Genomic DNA, 21,193 nt, shown 5'->3' with positions numbered 1-21,193 from the left:
AAGAGAGCAAGCGGAAGACAAATAATGACTTATTTAAATAAATGGCCAAATGTGATTTGAAAAGCAACACAGATTTCATGCGCACCGCAGAGGATCGTGATTCGTGGAGACAGCTGACCGGCAACGTGCTCAAGAGCACAAGCCACGATGGATGATGATGGATGATGATGATGATGATGATGCTGAGTAAAGTGCATTACAACATTTCCTGAATACTTGGATTTGTCATGCCCTGAATGGTGTCATGTGAATTTTGTTCTTGCAAGTGATGGATCTTTATATTAAAGCTTTTTGTGTTCTTTTTTTTTCCTTTTAAGTAGTACTGTTCTCTCTTCAACTTCACTTCTTTAACTAGAGTAAGAATATCTTCAAAAACTTTTTAAACGGCTTGACCTTATTATTTTGTTTACATGCGTTCTTTTCTTAAAATATATCGCATAGAAATTCTTACTTTTTTTTAGTATCGATAATGGTGGTAATCGTACTTTACATTTAGGTAACGTGGTATTGTAATTCTTAATGGGCTTTGGACAAAATCACAGAAACGTCATTGATTACAGTTTGAAAAGCATATTCATTACAGTTAATAATAAAATACATATGATTAAAATGTGGCATTCAATAATTTGCTAAGTTTTTTATTCATCATACAAAGAAAAGCAATTTACTTGTCATATATTTCTTATTCTTTTTCTTCTTCAAGTACCAAGTCTGTGCCAGACATTGGTGATCACGGTACGCCATTCATCTCTTTGATCAGATAACCTCAAAAAACTAATATTACTCTTCTCTTTCTTTGTCACCCAGCTGTTCAAACTATTCAAATATGTTTTCTTGTTCTACCTTTACTCTTTTTACCTTCTATCTTTCCTGTGAGAGCAAGATGTTCAATACATTTATGTCGATATATTTAGTACAGCAAAAGAAGACCATGCTTGTCTTTGTCTAACAAAACAATAACGGGAGTGATTTGGAAGTTCAGATTTTCTAGAAGGATTCCAACGTGTCTAATAGATAGAATGAAGATGACGTCACTCGGGTTTTTGTTATTGCTTTTTGCCATCCGCGTTTATGAGTACTTCTCACTAAACTGTATTACCCAGACTATAAACGTTCATGGATACACAAATTTGTGTGTGTTGGTCCGTTATACTTCCGGATGGCAATGTTATGAGCTTCTTAGCCAAGCGCATACTATCTATACATTGAAAATACATTGGCACATGGCATTAACTCACTCAATCCTAGAGATTTTTGCTACTTTTCAAAATTGGAGAGAAAAAATGTGTTTAAAATAAGCATGTACATAGATAGATAGTTTTATTCAACTATCATTAACATGTAAAAACTAAAAACATTAGCTTTGTTACTACGCCTATAACTTGTCTCTGAAATATAAATGTAATAAATTGTCATGGGGTAAAAGTAAAAGTAACCCCGGGTAAATTACGGATATAGTCGGTGTCAGGTCTGAGTGAGTTAACTCATTTTTACATTTTATTTTTTTTTTTTTTTTTTTTTTTTTGGGGGGGGGGGGGGGGGGGGTCTAAGTGTCCTATAGCACGTTTTGACAGTCACCATCTTAAATGATTACAAAAAATTGTCATTAACCACCACATCAGTTATTTACCTTCTGGTTTCTTGGGACCAACTGGAGAATCGGTGATGCAAGGCTCGCTGAGACCAGCATCGTTCTTCGCCTTGACGGAAAATAGGTATTGGGTTCCCTCCTTCAAATCTGTCATGGAAGAGTGAATTGTATTTATTAGGGCGATAGAAAGAAAGGCTACGGTTTGCAGATGACGTCTTACTTCCAATGTCGAATTTATAAGTTACAAATATGTAAATGTTGCTGCTCGAAGCTCGAAAAAATACATAATAACGTAAAGTTGAATATAAGCGTCAATTTAATTACAAAAACAGATCAAATGAACGTTTCGGGTTTCCCCTTTATCAACAAAACAGGATGATTGAAACACCACAGATGAATGAGATGATGTGGTAGTGGCGTAGTTCGTGCTTCCTTACAAAGGAGCATAATATTTCCTGCCAACCAATGTTTTGTTTATTCATCTTAACTACGCCACTACCACATCATCTCATTCATCTGTTGTCTTTCAATCATCCAGTTTTGTTGATAAAGGGGAAACCCGAAACGTTCATTTGATCTGTTTTTGTAATTAAATTGAAGCTTATATTCAACTTCACGTTATTATCTATTTAAGTTACAAATGGCAAAGTGTGCCCTTTTCTCATTTTCGTCTATATGGAACACCATTCCACAAACCATCAGGGAAGCCAAATCATTGTCTGTTTTCAAAAAATCCTTGAAAACATTTTTTTAAATGTCATGTACTTTCTATATTTTTTTTTTGTGTTGATGTAAAGCGCCAAGAGCCCCATGGTTGAGGATACTGTGTGCTCTGTAAGAGTCTATTATTATTATTATTATTATTATTATTATTATTATTATTATTATTATTATTATTATTATTATTATTATTATTATTATTATTGTCATTATTATTATTATTATTATTATTATTATTATTATCATTATTATTATTATTATTATTATTATTATTATTATTATTATTATTATTATTATTAATTATTATTATTATTATTATTATTATTATTATTATTATTATTATTATTATTATTATATTATTATTATCATTATTATTATCATTATTATCATTATTATTTCGTCGCAATCAGTTAGTCAAACAAAACAGGCGCCTGTCAAGCGCATTGAACAAGAATGAATAAAACATCTTCAAAAAGAAACAAAATACCAGACATGAAACTTCTCGGGCTCAAACCCCTTCTTCAGTCGATAACAAAACTGCCATTGTCATAATTTGTCATACCTTGTATTTTGCAAGACGTATCAAAGCTCTTTAATTCGGTAACGCCAGTCCAGTTATCTTTGCCCTCAATGCACTTCTCAACTTTATAACCTGTGACCTTCGACCCTCCGTCAGATGTAGGAGCTTTCCAGGTCAAGGTTACAAAATCGGATCCAATCTTGGTAGTCTTCAGATCTGTAGGAGCACTTGGGGGTTCTGTGGAGAAAATCCAAGCATGACCTTTGACACTTACATGATGATGATGATGATATCGCTATGCACTGATTGACCAAATTGTTTTATTTACCCTGACAACTTTTTTTTCTTCAACTATTGATAATTACTACAGCAGATGTATTGGCTGCCAGTGGACCAGCGGATTAAATATAAATCTTCAACTATCGTTTTCAAATGCCCGAAGAGCTCGTCACCAGCATATCTCTCAAACCTCATTGAACGGTATAACCCACAGCGATCGCTTCGATCAACGAACGACCTCAAATTGAAAACACCCCGCTGTCGAGTGAAGGCTGGTGAAAGCGCCTTTCAGCATTCTGGTCCAGGGTTGTGGAATTTACTACCACTAGAGATACGTTCTTCGTCTTCACTAGAGGAATTCAAGCGTCGATTGAAGACATTCTTATTCCGACAGGCTTTCTTTTGATTATGTGTATAATTAGCGTTGTTCGTGTACTGTGTTAGGGCTTAATCTATGTTACGCACACAGAGCCCTCCTGATGAAGGGATGTTTGGCGCACTATAAATCTATACCATTATTATTATTATTATTATTATTATTATTATTATTATTATTATTATTATTATTATTATTATTATTATTATGATCACTAAAGTATTGATGAAGTAATATATCCATCAACTTATCACAAAGTATTGATGAAGTAATATATCCATCAACTTATCACAAAGTACTAACATTTTAAAAAATCAAATGTGGCCAATTATCTCAAGATGGTAATATTTCTGAGTGAACCAAATACATAGAATTGAAATTAATGCTTAAGATACTCGAAAAAATTAGAGTGAAATAATTGTCTTTATTAAAGAGGGTGAGTTTTTTTGCTTGTGAAATTTCCAACAACAACAAAAATAAATTAATTTCCTAAATTTGGCCATAAAAAGTAATAAACAAAAATGAAAATAACTGCTAAATTTATTTTTTTAAACACAATACCAAACATGCAACATTTCGGGTTCGAAATCCTTCATCAGCATACAACAACAAAAAATATTTTTTAAAAAACAAAAAAAACAAAAAAAAAAAAAAACATTTCTTTAAAACCCAGATAGATGGCCAAACGACTCGCAATTTTTGTTCCATTGCAACAATATACCCACAATTCCGCTAGGTTATCAAACCTGTAAGTAAGTATGAGATCCTAGTTCCTTACCAATCTTTTTGACCGGTGTAAAGGTATCCTTGCATTCCAAAGCAGGACCTTGACCTTCTTGGTTGACAGCGATGACTCGGAAGTGGTACTCGGTGCCCTCCCGGAGGTCACCAACGTTGCAGGTCAGGACGTCACCCTTGACCTGCGTCACGGGAGCCCAGTTAGATCTTGCTGAGGGTCTTGACTCGATGACGTAGGCGGTGATTGGTGCTCCGCCGTCGCTTTCTGGAGCATTCCATGAAAGGGTGACTGACTTCTCTGATGTGTCGGACAATTTGAGTGGCCCAACTGGTCGACCGGGTTTGTCTGTTGATTGAATCAAAATGTTTTCTCATTATTTATTTTTCATTGATGTCTTTACTATGTGTTGATAATATCAGACCTGCCCTAGTACTACGAAAAATTCGTAGAATTACGAATAATATTTGACTACAGCTACAGAGATGCATTCGCCTGTTTGACTCGATATTTTTTTTGAAAAGGAAAATTTAGTATCTTAGATCCTATTCTTAGGAGTTTGGAGTATTTGTGGATCATGGTGATGACAAATTATTGATATGATTTGTAAATCTATTTATAATGACTTTTCATTTTTTTCCCTTGGAAACTACGACTTTTTAAATTTTCACGTTGGCAGCTCTCATAATATTGAGATTAAATCTTTTCTTGTTACGGAGAAAAATAATGAAGAATAAATATCTAGGTACTTAGAACATTTTTATCCCAAAAAAATTGACACGAAAAGTTGATTGCCATAAAACTGAAATGGGCGTGGGCAGAGAAGAAGAAGAAGAAGAAGAAGAAGAAGAAGAAGAAGAAGAAGGAGGAGGAGGAGGAGGAGGAGGAGGAGGAGGAGGAGGAGGAGGAAGAGGAGGAGGGGGAGGAGGAAGAGGAGGAGGAGGAGGAGGAAGAGGAGGAGGAGGAGGAGGAGGAGGAGGAAGAAGAAGAAGAAGAAGAAGCAGGAGAAGAAGAAGGAGGAGGAGGAGGAGGAAGAAGAAGAAGAAGAAGCAGAAGAAGAAGAAGCAGAAGAAGAAGAAGAAGAAGAAGAAGAAGAAGAAGAAGAAGAAGAAGAAGAAGAAGAAGAAGAAGAAGAAGAAGAGAAGAAGAAGGAGGAGGAGGAGGAGGAGGAGGAAGAAGAAGAAGAAGAAGAAGAAGAAGAAGAAGAAGAAGAAGAAGAAGCAGGAGAAGAAGGAGGAGGAGGAGGAGGAGAAGAAGAAGAAGAAGAAGCAGAAGAAGAAGTAGAAGCAGAAGAAGAAGAAGAAGAAGAAGAAGAAGAAGAGAAGAAGAGAAGAAGAAGAAAGAAGAAGAAGAAGAAGAGGAGGAGGAGGAGGAAGAAGAAAAAAGAAGTAGAAGAATCTTATCTCTTTAAAAAAAAAAAAAGTGAAACTCACCAAAAGGACTCTTCATTTTGACGGAATTCTCTGTCTCAAGCCATTCACTTGATCCGTGTCTGTTCTCCGCTTTGACTCTGAAGTAATATTCGTTGCCTTCAATGAGAGTTCTGCTTGTGATAGTCGTCTCATCGGGGCCACAAGTGTCCATACGAGTCCACTGGCTTCGACCAGCTTCACGACGTTCGATGGCATAGCCTGTCAATTTGGAGCCTCCGTCCGATTTGGGAGGTTTCCAGGTCAAGGTTATGCTGGTTTTGTCAAGGTCGGACATGACGATAGGGCCTTCGGGTGTATCTGGTGGGCCTGTGGAACAGAAGTTTTGAATAGTCTGAATATAGATAGAATGAAGTTGACGTCACTCGGGGCTTTATTATTGTTTTTTGCCATCCACGTTTATGAGTAATTATCACTAAACTGTATTATCCAGACTATAAAAGTTCATGGTTACACATATTTGTGTGTATTGGTCCGTTATATTTCCGGATGGCAATGTTGTGAACTTCTTAGCCAAGTGCATACTATCAATACAAATAAAAATTAAACTCAAAACCCAACAAATCGTCTCCCCTTACAATTTTTTTTATTCGGAAAAAAAGTGAGATAAGGAATCCCTAGTATATAATTATTATAAAAAATCCCCAAAAGAAACGAGAGAGCCATTCACGGTTTGAAAGATAAATATATTATAATCTATACTACGTTAGTGAGTTCGTCACTTGATTTCATTCCCCCCCCCCCCCTCTCTCTCTCCCTCTCTCTCTCTCTCTCTCTCTCTCTCTCTCTCCCTCTCTCTCTCTCGTTATGAATAGTGTCACGTGTGTGTATTTATGTGCGCGTGCGTTTACTTGTAGATATGTGTATGTATGTGTAAAAGTTTATTTATGTGTGGTATGGGGTGGGGGCGTTGGTTGTGCGTATTATTCTTTTGGTGGTTTTTTGCCCCCCCCCCCCCCCCCCCCACACACACACACACATCTATGTAATTCTAAATATTTTATCGTTACCTTCAGGTTTCTTTGGTTTAATGAGAGCATCGGTTTCACACGGTTCTCCAAGTCCAGCTTCGTTCTTGGCAGACACAGCAAAATAATACCCTACTCCCTCCTTCAGATTTGTCACTTTGTAGCTGGTATCCATGGCCTTGACATCTTCAACTTTGACCCAGTCGTCAGAAATCTCCTCACATTTTTCCACGCGGTAACTTGTGACCTTTGACCCGCCGTCTTCTTTGGGAGGTTTCCATTCGAGTGTCACATAGTCTGCCCCAATTCTTCCAGCCCGTAAGTCTCTAGGCTGGCCTGGGGGAACTGATAAAAAGAGAAGCGTGTTGAACAGGTCTTTCAATGTCTTAAGGTAAGTTTTGAAACAGATTAACTCTCTCCTTACCAGCCATTTTCAGGATTTTCCCCAAAACTTCACACCCAACGAACACAAAAATAGATTGTTGTCACTCAAATACAATAGCAGTAAGTTCTTGTGGTAAATAATTTCTTTAGCAAAACATGCTATACAACACAGTTCATTTTCTTTTTTTTTATGATGTACATAACAAATTTGAATAAGAAAAATGTTGGTTGTATCGTATCGAATGTGACGATTTCCTACAGTTGGTAAGGAGAGGGTTAAACCAGACTTTCAAGGAAACTGCAATGACAATTTCTGCTTGAGTTGATCTGAAGTTGATTTTGATTGAATTTAAACACTAAAGTCATAATATTATAGGGTGTAACTTTATCATAGAATTTCAGTAAAACTGTAATTTTATTTAATTATTGCAGTTGCAGAGGTCATGGGTGTTAAGCAGCAGCAAGGCATAAATTCTGTTTTTATAATAATAATAATAATAATAATAATAATAATAATAATAATAATAATAATAATAATAATAATAATAATAATAATAATAATAATAATAAATAATAATAACAATAATAATAATAATAATAATAATAATAATAATAATAATAATAATAATAATATCAAGTCTAAATTAAGAGGTAAATTCTTTCAAAATTCTTACCAATTTTCTTAACAGGTTTGGCTGTATCTCTACCTTCCAGGGCTGGACTCTGACCTTCCTCATTGACAGCAATGACACGGAACATGTACTCTGTGTCAATACGAAGGTCGGGGACAGTGAAGGACGTTTGGTCACCTTTGACCTTGCCGGCTGGTGTCCAAGTAGTTCGAGTGGCTAATTTGGACTCGATGATGTAAGAGGTCAAAGGTGATCCGCCATCACTTTTCGGTGGTTTCCAAGTCAAATCAGCGGAATTTTCCGTCACGTTGGAAATTTCCAAAGGTCCGACTGGAGCTGATGGTTTTTCTGATAAGGAATAAAAATTTTTGTCTTTATTATCTTGTCAACACTAGTACTAAAGTCACAACAAGATCTCGACAGCCTCAAAACTCTTGCCCAGGACCGTGACCAATGGAAACAATTAACAACATGGATGGAGAGAGCAGATATACTCATCGACTGTGACTGAATCACACAATTCTCAGCAAGCGTCATTCGGACTGCGAGCTTACTAATACTACTAATGCAAGTAAGTAAATGAATAAATGTTTGAATCTCTTATTTGATTTTCAAAGATTCACAAAAAGATTTTTGTTCTTGTTGTGACTTAGAATAGCCTTACAGAGAGAAGTTATGGATTTTCTTCTTAATTCAGAAAAGTGAGTGGAGCAGGCACTTATGTTGGTAACAACAAGAGGTGAAGTGAGTAGAAAAGTGCCAGAAGACAATAGAAAATAAAAAAAATTCGCGGCGGCGATAGGGTTTCAACCCGAGGCCTTATTGGTACGACAACTCCGCCTGGCCGGTGAGAGCGTGACTCTACCGTATGAGCTATCCACAAACCCAAAAAAATGCGTCAGGTCAATCACTACTACTCTCATCGACTACTGGAGACCGCGAGTCCAACACACACAACCACAGCGAAGTTAGTTGGCCAGCAGTTAAGCTTAATAGCCAATATTCTCAACACAAACATATAACATAGAAACAATTGAGACATTGAGTATGCCCCGGTATATGGGGTGAATTGTATATTCTCCTTGAAGCCTTTATAAAGGAAGCTAGAATTGTATGATAGAAAATCTGTTAGATAATATTACAAATTGCCTAAAACGTTGGAGTAGGTGTACAGAGCTGTGAAGTGTGTTGGAAATCGAGGTGGTGGGATTGCGCTTTTAGCACAATTCAAAAGTTTATATACAAGACTAAATATTACGCTTTGCTGAAAGGGCTATAAACGTGTATTATAATGCTCTTCATCTGCTCTCTCTAAAAATGCTTTAATAAACAAGCTATAAATAGATGCTTTATCATAGTCGTTTATCAAATAGAATAGTATTTTGACGGGATCCGTATTTTTTTGTTATTTTTTATGTCTTTTAACTATGGGAAAATCTAACGTGTGTTTCAGTATCGTTGACTTACCAAAGGGACTCTTCATCTTGACCGACTTGTCCGTCTCAATAAAGTCACTGACTCCATGTTTGTTTTCTGCCCTGACGCGGAAATAATATTCCATTCCTTCTACCAGACTCCTGCTGGTTATAGTGGTCACGTCTCCAGGACAAGTGTCCATTCGAGTCCATTGGCTGCGGGCAGCTTCACGACGTTCAATGGAATACTGGGTCAGTTTGGAGCCTCCATCTGATTTAGGGGGTTTCCAGGTCAAGGTCACACACGTTTTGTTGACGTCAGATACATCGATGGGTCCTTCAGGGGGACTTGGGGGACCTAAAATCGAAAGAGCGTGTTATGTGGCCAATCAGGGCGATTTCAACATTTTTTAATGTGATCGACTCTTTGGCCAGGGTGCAAACATGCTTACAACAACGCACGTTACATGATATTGTTTACATTAAACAGAAGTGTCAGATAAAATACAATTCTTTTTCCTTACAAATACTAATTAATTGGTATCCATTTACTAACCATACATTAAATAAATAAAAAAACAGTTTTATCTTTTAAAATTAATATTGTGATCTGAAATTTAAAGCAATTGCTTTTCACCTCGAATACAATAATCTTGGTAAATATTCTATACTGATTTATGACTTACTATATGTTACAGTGAATGACATAACCAATCGGATGGTGAAAAGGTTTGAAATAAGATATTGCCAAGTTTAGTTAGACGGTCAATTTTAAAAAAAATAAAAAATGATTTCTTATCATAAATGATTAAATCAACTCTTTTTGTACATCTTCGGGAAATATCAAAGCCTAATTTCACTTCTAAATATTTTTTACAGCTAGTCAAGTTGAAAAAGTTTGAATTTTGAGAAAATTTGCTGGATACATTTTCCATACATCTATCTGACCATAACTTCATGGAAAATCATCCGATTTACTTTAAATAAAGATTAAAATGCTCTGGGGAGCATATTCTTTTATAAAACTCAAATCCAAAATTTTCACCTTCCGACTGATTATGTCATACACATGAGTTTTGATGAAAAATAATTGTGGGTAATCACTGGTTTACGCGAAAGAGAAGTTCTTTAAAATACTATGAAAAATTGCATCATGATTGTTACCTTCAGGTGTTTTGGGAGTGATGACGGCGTCTGTCTCACAAGCTTCTCCAAATCCTGCCTCGTTCTTGGCAGACACAGCAAAGTAATATCCGACATTCTCCTTCAAGTCAGTCACTTTGTAAGCTGTGTCCATGGCCTTGACTTCTTGAACTTTGACCCAGTCTTCGGAGCTCTCCTCACATTTTTCAATACGGTAACCTGTGACCTTTGAACCTCCGTCTTCTTTAGGCGGTTTCCATTCAAGTGTTACGTAATCAGCTCCGATTCTTCCAGCACGCAAATCTCTGGGTTGGCCAGGGGGTACTTATGATGAAATATAGCAATAAAACATTGTCTTAATATTTAGTCTATTCGTTTATTTGCTCCTTTAATAGCTTTTGCATGGTCATTTATTTATTTTAAATATTTCAATTTTTTGACTCATTTGCTTTATTGATTCATTATTAAATGTGACCCAACGTCTCAAAACGGTATTGTGTCGGGATGGACCAGATGTTACAAAGTGAAATTATAGTTAAACTGGTCTAAAATATGAAACTTTCGTATTTAGCACAGTAAAATATGATATTCCTTATCCTCAATAAAGCATAGTAAACTCAACTTAAGTCTCATATTTCTGGCTATAAATTCCATTTTCAGCATCTTAATCATCCCGACTTAATACCGTTTTGAGACGAGGGGTCACAAATATGTAATTGGGATGTAGATTTAAAAGTTTAAATCATATGAAATGATAATTCATCTCACTTTGAAATAGAATCATAAAGGGATACAAAAGGTCGGTGATTTAGTATGTTAGATAAGTAAGGAATTTAAAATGCTTCAGAGACTAAATAACTACATTAACCCCCTCCTTACCATCCGTATGAAAATCGTCACATTCGTTGCGATGCAGCCAACATTTTTCTCATTCTGATTTCTTTTGTACATCATAATTTTTGGACACAAATGTTTGCTATAGTTAAAGTATATTAACATTGTGTTGAAGAGCTCGTTTAGCAGGAATAAATTCTATAGCAAGAACTAACAGCTTTTGTGTTTGTGTGAAAAAAAATCTATTTTTGTATAAGTTGGGTGTGAAGTTTTGGGGACAATCCGGAAAATGGCCTGGAAGGAGAGAGTTAAATAAAGGAATCTATGTTATAGATAGAACGAAGATGACGTCATTCAAGTCTTTATTTTTGTATTTTGCCATCCGCGTTTGTGAGTAATACTCACTAAACTGTATCAACCAGACTATAAAGGTTCATGGATACACACAGTTTTGTGTGTTGGTCCGTTATACCTCCGGATGGCAATGTTATAAGCTTCTTAGCCAAGCGCATACTATCTATATAAAAAAAAATGCAAACCCACCTATTTTCTTCACAGGTTTGATTGCGTCTCTTCCTTCAAGAGGTGAACTCTGACCCTCGTCATTGACAGCAATTACACGGAACATGTACTCCGTACCAATACGAAGGTCAGGGACTGTGAAGGACGTCTGGTCTGCCTTGACCTTGCCAACTGAGGTCCATGAGGTTCTGTTACTGGGCTTCATTTCAATGATATACGAGGTCAAAGGTGAACCGCCATCACTTCTAGGAGGTTTCCAGGTCAAATCAGCGGAAGTTTCAGTCACATTTGAAATTTCCAAAGGTCCGACTGGGGCCGATGGTTTTTCTGAAGGCAAAGATATCAAGAGTATATGTGCATGTGACTACATAACTGTTTTTTAGACATTTAATAGCACTTTCAATTCATTTATACCAATTCAGAGCATGTTATAAAAATTACTTATATCCATATTCATGGCATACAATTTAGCCCAAAATTGTAAACTTGATGATTGAAATTTGACATTAGTTATGACATTTCAATGAACTCAAAATGTTTTACCAAGAAGGCTGAATGTAGTTACATAGTCTACATATCTCAATTTTGCATTTCCTACCGTTTTCGGTATACAATCAATTTTCGGAACCCTCTTTACCACGATGCAATACCATTAAGAGGCAATGGGTTGCATATTTAGCAAGGTACAATGTGCTCGTTTGGAAAAAAAAATAAAATAAAACCCCAAAAACCATGTGATTCATTGTGTAATTGTAACAATTACAATATTATTACTAAAGGCCAGTATTGAGGGTTAGTCTTATATTTAGCTACACAAAAATATCCAAAATATGTAGTCTTTTTCTAAACTTACCAAAGGGACTCTTCATCTTGACCGACTTGTCCGTCTCAATAAAGTCACTGACTCCATGTTTGTTTTCTGCCCTGACGCGGAAATAATATTCCGTTCCTTCTACCAGACTCCTACTGGTTATAGTGGTCACGTCTCCAGGACAAGTGTCCATTCGAGTCCATTGGCTGCGGGCAGCTTCACGGCGTTCAATGGAATACTGGGTCAGTTTGGAACCTCCATCTGATTTTGGGGCTTTCCAGGTCAAGGTCACACACGTTTTGTTGACGTCAGACACGACGATAGGACCTTCAGGGGGACCTGGGGGACCTGGAATAGAATGTCACATGTTGTTGAGTCAATTATTTACATGCAAGGTCTTTGGAATACAAAATAGTGAAAACCCATTTGAAATTAATTTGCTATTAAAGATCATCAAGTCTCAAATCGCTTCAAACAGTTTTATGACATGATGACTTTCCAGCTCTTTCCAGCTAGAAAGAGCACATATCAAATGAAGAGCTTTACAGTGACCTCTTCCCCCCCCCCCCCTCCCCAGTGACCTCGGAGATACAGAAGAGAAGACTGAGACTTGCGGGGCACTTCTGGAGACACAAGGAGAAGCAATCTTGTGCTATGGGAACCACCTGAGACAACCAGAAGCAGAATAAAACTTACATTGCCTGTCTGCTAGATGACACAGGAATGGACAACACCCGGGAGCTGCGCACGCTTATGGAGGACAGGACATGTTGGGCGCCCTAAGGGGCGGCCTAAGTAAGTAAGTAAGTAAGTAAAACATGATGACCCAACGTCGTGCCTCGGAGATCGTGCACAAAGAAATTTCTGAAGTCGTAGCTAAAGACTACTTTACATATCTCCAATTTGAAAGGAGTGGGTTAAACATTGTCAAAAAAAATTTATCTGTTTCATTAGATACAGTGACAAATATACAATTTTAGCAAAACAATAAATGCTTCCGAATATGTATGTTATTCATCGCCTTAAAATGGTACAATGTCAGGAAAATATATTGCTGCGAATGAATTTATATCTAGACAAAATTGTGACATTTGAATTAAATATTATTGTATTAAGATGAAACAATAATGTGTGGCGATGCATGACAGTCGCCTTTGAATCGGAAGGTCTTGGGCTCGAGCCCAGCTCTGAGCGGGGAATAGTTGAGTCGTTAGAAAAGGCTTTTTACTCACATTCTCTCACAGCACTCAGGTGTAAAATGAATACCTGACCGTTATCAGCCTGTCGGAATAGAATTGTAATATCGCCTAACAGGCGTCATATCTCGTCCTACATGTTTGAATGTTGTTATTGGCTAGGAACTCCTTGTTAAGCGTTTTGAGTACGTTTAGTGTATATTGCGCTTATATAAAAACCCAAGTTTTTTGTTTGTTTATTTTTAAAGGAAACACGAAGATATCTATTTCTGATCAGACTAATCTAAAGTTAGCTTTTTATCATCTGGTTTCTCCTGACATAATACCAGATTGAGGCGTTTTGTCACATATTATACCTTCAGGTGTTTTGGGAGTGATGACAGCGTCTGTTTCACAAGCATCTCCAAATCCTGCCTCGTTCTTGGCAGACACAGCAAAGTAATATCCGACATTCTCCTTCAAGTCAGTCACTTTGTAAGCTGTGTCCATGGCCTTGACTTCTTGAACTTTGACCCAGTCTTCGGAGCTCTCCTCACATTTTTCAATACGGTAACCTGTGACCTTTGAACCGCCGTCTTCTTTAGGAGGTTTCCATTCAAGAGTTACGTAGTCGGCTCCAATCCTTCCTGCACGCAAATCTCTTGGTTGGCCAGGAGGAACTGAAAAGGCACAAAAGAGGAAAATGCTGATGCACATTTTTTGGAATCGTTGTAGGTTTTCTGAGGGTTTTATCCAATCTAGAATCATAAACTCTGATTTACATTTAGTTTGTCTTGGTTTCAGTATTGTATTCTACGATCTAAAATTATACATACTTTAAAGTCAAGCTTGGATCCTATAAAATATTCTATGAGAAGTAACTACAATGGGTATTTATCCTTAAATGAATTTGGTAGTTATCTCAAAAAAGTATGGTAAGTTATGAACAACAAGATATGAAGTGAGTAGAAAAGTGCCAGAAGACAATAGAGAATAAAAATTTCTCGCGGCGGTGGTGGGGTTTGAACCTGCGACCTTATTGGTACGACAACTCCGCCTGGCAGGTGAGAGCGTGGCTCTACCGTGTGAGCTATCCACGAACACAAAAATATTCGTTTCGGTAAGTTATGCAAGTATAAAAATACCTATCAAATACACAAGGAATATAATTTAAGCAAAATCTTTACAGGATTAAGTGGCTTTAGTATACACTCACCAATCTTCTTGACAGGTTTGGCTGAGTCTTTGCCCTCCAGTGGTGAACTCTGACCTTCATCATTGACAGCAATGACACGGAACATGTACTCTGTTCCAATACGCAGGTCAGGGACGGTGAAGGTCGTCTGGTCTGCATTGACCTTGCCAACTGGTGACCATGACGATCTGCTGCTGGGTTTCATTTCAATGATGTATGAGGTCAGAGGTGATCCGCCATCACTTTTCGGTGGTTTCCATGTCAAATCAGCAGATGTTTCAGTCACGTTAGAAATTTCCAAAGGTCCGACTGGAGCTGATGGTTTTTCTGAGGGTGAGAGGTTAATCACATTGCTCAGAATATTTTAGTATCATTTGCTACACGGAAAAAATGTAAAACTAAAGCCCTGAATTGAACAAAATGTTAACTAAAACAACAGATTAGTGAAGGGAAGCTTTCTTATATTTCAACCTGAGTGTCAAAATGTCTTTCTCATCAAGAAAGAATACACTTTTGATGAAATGGCGAAATCGCATCATAATGTTCTAAACCTTTGTTTGGGGATGTACAAAATGGCTGCTACAGGTTACGGAATATAACATGTTTTAACTACAGGAGATTCAGTTTATTACTTAACTCTGCTAAATACTTATCTGGATGGGGTTTGTTTGTATTGTTTTGTTTTGTTGTTTTTTTTGTTTGTTTTTTTTTGTTGTTGTTATTTTATTTTTTTTGGGGGGGGGGGTTGTTGTTGTTTTTTGTTTGTTTGTTGTTTTTTTTTTGCAATATATAAACGCCTATATGATTATTGCAATGTCATATAATAGAGAGCCACTGTTAAAGTAAAAAAAGGTCATTTTACATTATAAGCTCCCAAAGAAATGATATAACATACAAGATGTGAGGAAGCAAAGCAAACCACAAACCTGGAGGTTGTTTTGTTTTCAATCAAGAAAATGAGAACATAATTGTTGTTGCTTTATTTTTTTACTGCAAAGCTTCTTTAAAATCTGAACTTACCAAAGGGACTCTTCATCTTGACCGACTTGTCCGTCTCAATGAAGTCACTGACTCCATGTTTGTTTTCTGCCCTGACGCGGAAATAATATTCCGTTCCTTCCACCAGACTCCTGCTGGTTATAGTGGTCACGTCTCCAGGACAAGTGTCCATTCGAGTCCATTGGCTGCGGGCAGCTTCACGACGTTCGATGGAATACTGGGTCAGTTTGGAGCCTCCATCTGATTTTGGGGGTTTCCAGGTCAAGGTCACACACGTTTTGTTGACGTCAGACACGACGATGGGACCTTCAGGGGGACCTGGGGGACCTGGAATAGGATGTCATGTTGTTGAGTCAATTATTTACATGTGATGTGGTTGTGAAACAAAATAGTGCTAACTCATTTGAAGTTATATTGTTATTAGATATCTTCAAGTATCAAATCGCTTCTACTATTATTCTAAACAATAATAATAATGATAATAATAATAATAATAATAATAATAATAATAATAATAATAATAATAATAATAATAATAATAATAATAATAATAATAATAACAGTATTAATAAAAACAAGGCATTTACAACTCGTAATTTCAACACCGTGTAGTGTACACATTAATATACAAACTTTATATTAAACGTACACCACAATGATATCAATAGCAGCAAAGTTTGTCATAATATTTAATACAGAAATGTAACAGTAAAAGGGTATCTAGTGTTTTAACAATGATTTAAAACAACCAATGGAGTTTATGACATGCTGATGACGTACCTCGGAGTGGGTGTATAAAAGAAAATCCGAAGTCATAGCTAAAGACTTTTTCAGAAGTGGGTTAAACGATCATTGCCCAAAATATCTTAACTGCGATATTTGACATAGATAATGGCAAATACACTATTGTGTAAACTGTCTCGGTTTAAGCAAAACAATAAATGCTGCCCAATATGTTAGAATGATTCGTCGCCTTTAAAAAATTGTTTTCTCAGAGTGATTGGCGTGCTGTGAATGAATTTATAGCCTAAATTATGTCCCTCGACTTACGCCCACTTTGATTAAGAATGAAAATAATGATTATTTAGAAAGGGAAAAACTAAAATATCTTATTACTGATCATTTATATATAAATTTCACATTTTATCGACTTGTTTACCCTATCACATTTTTGTCACATATTATACCTTCAGGTGTTTTGGGAGTGATGACGGCGTCTGTCTCACAAGCTTCTCCAAATCCTGCCTCGTTCTTGGCAGACACAGCAAAGTAATATCCGACATTCTCCTTCAAGTCAGTCACTTTGTAAGCTGTGTCCATGGCCTTGACTTCTTGAACTTTGACCCAGTCTTCAGAGCTCTCCTCACATTTTTCAATACGGTAACCCGTGACCTTTGAACCGCCGTCTTCTTTAGGGGGTTTCCATTCAAGAGTGACGTAATCAGCTCCAATCCTTCCTGCACGCAAATCTCTGGGTTGTCCAGGAGGAACTGAAAGGCACAGAAGATGAAAATGTTGATAATGCTCATTTTAGATTATTGTAGAATTTCTGAGGGGTATTTTTCCAATATAGAATCATAAATTCTGATTTGCATTTTGTCTGTGTTTCAGTATTGTACGATGTTCTGTTATACATACTTCAAAGTCAAATTTGGATCCTTTAAACTATCCTATGACAAGTGAGAACAATGAGTAAAATTGATAAAGGATATGTTTAAACTTAAATGAATGTTATTGATATCTCAACATATGTATATGAACAAAATGCATCAATTACATTAAGGCAATAATCTAATCGAAACCATTGCGTGATTAAGTGGGTTTAGTTTATACTCACCAACTTTCTTGACAGGTTTGGCTGAGTCTTTGCCTTCCAGTGGTGAACTCTGACCTTCGTCGTTGACAGCAATGACACGGAACATGTACTCTGTTCCAATACGGAGGTCAGGGACGGTGAAGGTCGTCTGGTCTGCCTTGACCTTGCCAACTGGTGACCATGACGATCTGTTGCTGGGTTTCATTTCAATGATGTATGAGGTCAGAGGTGAGCCTCCGTCACTTTTCGGTGGTTTCCAGGCCAAATCAGCAGAAGTTTCAGTCACGTTAGAAATTTCCAAAGGCCCGACTGGAGCTGATGGTTTTTCTGAAGGTGAGAGAATAATCACATTGTTCATAAACTTTTATTACTACTCGATTCCCCGACAAACTGTGAAACCTACGTTGTCTTTGAAAGAAAATGTTTTAAAAATTAACAGATTAGTAAATGGAAGCATTTCCATATTTCAGCCTGTGCTTCAAACTGTCTTTGTAATCGAGAAAGCTCTACCTGCAAAAACATACAATTTTGACGACATATGGTGAAACCTCATAAATTTTCAAAGCTTGGTTTGAATCTGTGCAATATGGTTGATGTAGGTTACTGAATATAATATTTTATAGCTGCAGGAGACTCCTTTATGCAATTTATATCTACTTAAGACGTATTTGGAAGTTTTTATTATAATATATAATCGACAAGATGCTTTTCAAGTTGTCAATAATAGATCATCACTGTGTTAACAGAGAAAAGAAGGGTCATTGTACCCGCTAAGGTCCCAAAAATGATATAACATACACGATGAGGAAGCAAGCAACATATCTTGAGGTGGTTGAGGTTTTTTGGGGTTTTTTTTTCAAATCAGGTAATGTCTTACTGCAGAGCTTCTTTAAAATCTGAACTTACCAAAGGGACTCTTCATCTTGACCGACTTGTCCGTCTCAATAAAGTCACTGACTCCATGTTTGTTTTCTGCCCTGACGCGGAAATAATATTCCGTTCCTTCCACCAGACTCCTACTGGTTATAGTGGTCACGTCTCCAGGACAAGTGTCCATTCGAGTCCATTGGCTGCGGGCAGCTTCACGTCGTTCGATGGAATACTGGGTCAGTTTGGAGCCTCCATCTGATTTTGGGGGTTTCCAGGTCAAGGTCACACACGTTTTGTTGACGTCAGATATGACGATAGGACCTTCAGGGGGACCTGGGGGTCCTGTGATACAATGAAAAAAATATTATGTATTTTTTTTCAATCGTCATGTTTCCATGTGCTTGATGATTGTCAATTCATTGAAAAACATGCAAATATGCTCAAAGTGACTGGCGTTATATGAATAAACGCATAATTCTCAAAATATACATCATTATAATTGGTCAGTTTGTTCAGCTTTACCTGAGGTTTTATTTTTACATAGTTAATAAAAAGGCACCGTCTTGTTATTGCTTCTTGGCAAAAATCAAATCGATAAACAATAGCATATTATGTGACTAATAACGTAATTGGAACAAAAGCGGAATATGAAACGTTTCTACTACATTAAATACAGGTCATCGATAAGATTTTTTGCAAGGATAGCGATACCGACATAAAAAGCGCCTAGAGCTCATATTGCATGAGATGTTGGCGCTATAGTGTGTGGTATTATTATTATTATTATTATTATTATTAGTAGTAGTAGTAGTAGTAGTAGTAGTAGTAGTAGTAGTAGTAGTAGTAGTAGTAGTAGTAGTAGTATTATCATCATCATTATTATTATTATTATTATTATTATTATTATTATTATTATTATTATTATTATTATTATTATTATTATTATTATTATTATTATTATTATTATTATTATTATCATTATTATTATTATTATTATTATTAATATGCGATCTTGTAGGACATTCTGAGAATTATCAGATGTGTTGTTCCCTGACTAACCTTCAGGTGTTTTGGGAGTGATGACAGCGTCGGTCTCACAAGCTTCTCCAAATCCTGCCTCGTTCTTGGCAGACACAGCAAAGAAATATCCGACATTCTCCTTCAAGTCAGTCACTTTGTATGCTGTGTCCATGGCCTTGACATCTTCAACTTTGACCCAGTCTTCGGAGCTCTCTTCACATTTTTCAATACGGTAACCTGTGACCTTTGAACCACCATCTTCTTTAGGCGGTTTCCATTCAAGTGTTACGTAATCAGCTCCAATCCTTCCTGCACGCAAATCTCTGGGTTGTCCAGGGGGCACTGAAGAAAAATAGTGAAATAGAAATTGATTTCAAATACTTATTTGGATGATTGCTTTTAAAATAAAATAAAAAATTAAAGTTTGATTTAGGTGAGGAGGAGATGGTTGATCTGTCCTACTTTGGACAACTTCAAAATTTATTAATACATTGAGGCCAAAACATATCATGAGGCAACACTGAACAGAGCACGGGCAAAAATTGGGAGAGCAGTTGGAAGCATGAAAAAGTGGGGGCTGGCTGAGACTAGCTTGTTTACATGTGGATGGGATGCCTAGAGCAGACGATGGAGCACATCCTTAGAGAATTTCAGAATGGGCACAGCTGCAATGACCATGACCTAAGAGTCTGCTCCACAGATGCTGTGGGTGGGTTCGGTGTTCGAGCGAAAAGCTATGATGATGATGATGATGAGGCAAAGTCAATGAAAAAAAATAAATGAACTTGCCTATTTTCTTGACAGGTTTTGCTGTATCTTTGCCTTCCAGTGGTGAGCTCTGGCCCTCGGCATTAACAGCAGACACACGGAACGCGTACTCTGTGCCAACACGAAGGTCAGGGACGGTGAATGTTGTCTGGTCACCCTTGACCTTGCCGGCTGATGTCCATGTAGATCGGTTAGTGGGTTTGACTTCAATGACGTATGAGGTCAGAGGTGAACCTCCGTCGCTCTTGGGCGGATTCCATGCAAGATCTGCTGTTGTTTCCGTTACATTGGAAATTTCCAAAGGCCCTTCTGGTGCTGATGGTTTGTCTAGGAATAAAAGTGAAATGTTTCTGTGAGGGTTAAGTCACATTACATCATTGTCATCGTATGTGTACCATTCTTAGGGGCAGCGTGGCTCAGCGAAAGGTACCCGAGTACGATCACCCGCCGCTGCGCTGTGTGGCATTGAGCAAGTCAGCTCGTCCTAGCTCACTTTGCAGCACTGCTCTGCGGCTGACGCCTGGGTTATTCCTGTCTTCCCTAGCTTAAGACAAATTTCCCCATGGGGATGTACAAAGGGAATTTTAATTATTTTTATTTTTTATTTGTTTTTTGTCTATCGTGCACTCCCCCCCCCCCCCACCTTTCCTATAACTATAATATCAAAGGGATGTTTACCCTACCATAATTTGCATGATAAAGGATACATTTCATTTTCTCACAAAACAATTGAAGGCCACAGGGGAAAATCGATCAAAGTCCGAAAGACCCTTACTGTTCTAATGTCACAATAATTTTGTATTAAAACCAACCAAAAGCTTGTTTTTTATATGCATCTGACTTGTGATCAAAATATATACGTTTAGTAATTCACATTCAGTTCAATTCATGTTATCATGTGGCGTTTTCAAATGGGTTTCCAAACTTTTATTTTGATTTTCTCAAAAGCTGAAAATGTGACTTTGATCGTTTTTCCCCTGTGGTATTAT

At 37.0% G+C, this 21,193-nt stretch overlaps 1 protein-coding gene across 1 annotated transcript in view; it reads right to left on the bottom strand.

Moving 5' to 3' along the window:
* LOC144958989 (uncharacterized) overlaps window positions 1–21,193 on the bottom strand; it is a 589,046-nt gene that overhangs the window by 185,608 nt on the left and 382,245 nt on the right. Inside the window, exons 175-192 of the mRNA XM_078891292.1 lie at window positions 20,226–20,531; window positions 19,476–19,778; window positions 18,453–18,758; window positions 17,568–17,873; window positions 16,918–17,220; window positions 15,752–16,057; window positions 14,753–15,058; window positions 13,914–14,216; window positions 12,404–12,709; window positions 11,572–11,877; window positions 10,216–10,518; window positions 9,104–9,409; window positions 7,679–7,984; window positions 6,663–6,965; window positions 5,656–5,961; window positions 4,265–4,570; window positions 2,874–3,068; window positions 1,631–1,738 (exon numbers count right to left, since the gene is read on the bottom strand). Of these exons, the coding sequence (XP_078747418.1) occupies window positions 1,631–1,738; window positions 2,874–3,068; window positions 4,265–4,570; window positions 5,656–5,961; window positions 6,663–6,965; window positions 7,679–7,984; window positions 9,104–9,409; window positions 10,216–10,518; window positions 11,572–11,877; window positions 12,404–12,709; window positions 13,914–14,216; window positions 14,753–15,058; window positions 15,752–16,057; window positions 16,918–17,220; window positions 17,568–17,873; window positions 18,453–18,758; window positions 19,476–19,778; window positions 20,226–20,531 (5,184 nt within the window). The remainder of the gene's footprint in view (window positions 1–1,630; window positions 1,739–2,873; window positions 3,069–4,264; window positions 4,571–5,655; window positions 5,962–6,662; window positions 6,966–7,678; window positions 7,985–9,103; window positions 9,410–10,215; window positions 10,519–11,571; window positions 11,878–12,403; window positions 12,710–13,913; window positions 14,217–14,752; window positions 15,059–15,751; window positions 16,058–16,917; window positions 17,221–17,567; window positions 17,874–18,452; window positions 18,759–19,475; window positions 19,779–20,225; window positions 20,532–21,193) is intronic.

Source organism: Berghia stephanieae, chromosome 13 (genome assembly GCF_034508935.2).
Source record: "Berghia stephanieae isolate SIO BIC M18660-M18661 chromosome 13, UCSD_Bste_1.3, whole genome shotgun sequence".
NCBI classification, from domain to species: Eukaryota; Metazoa; Mollusca; class Gastropoda; order Nudibranchia; family Aeolidiidae; genus Berghia; species Berghia stephanieae.
This window is presented reverse-complemented; position numbering and strand designations above follow the sequence as displayed.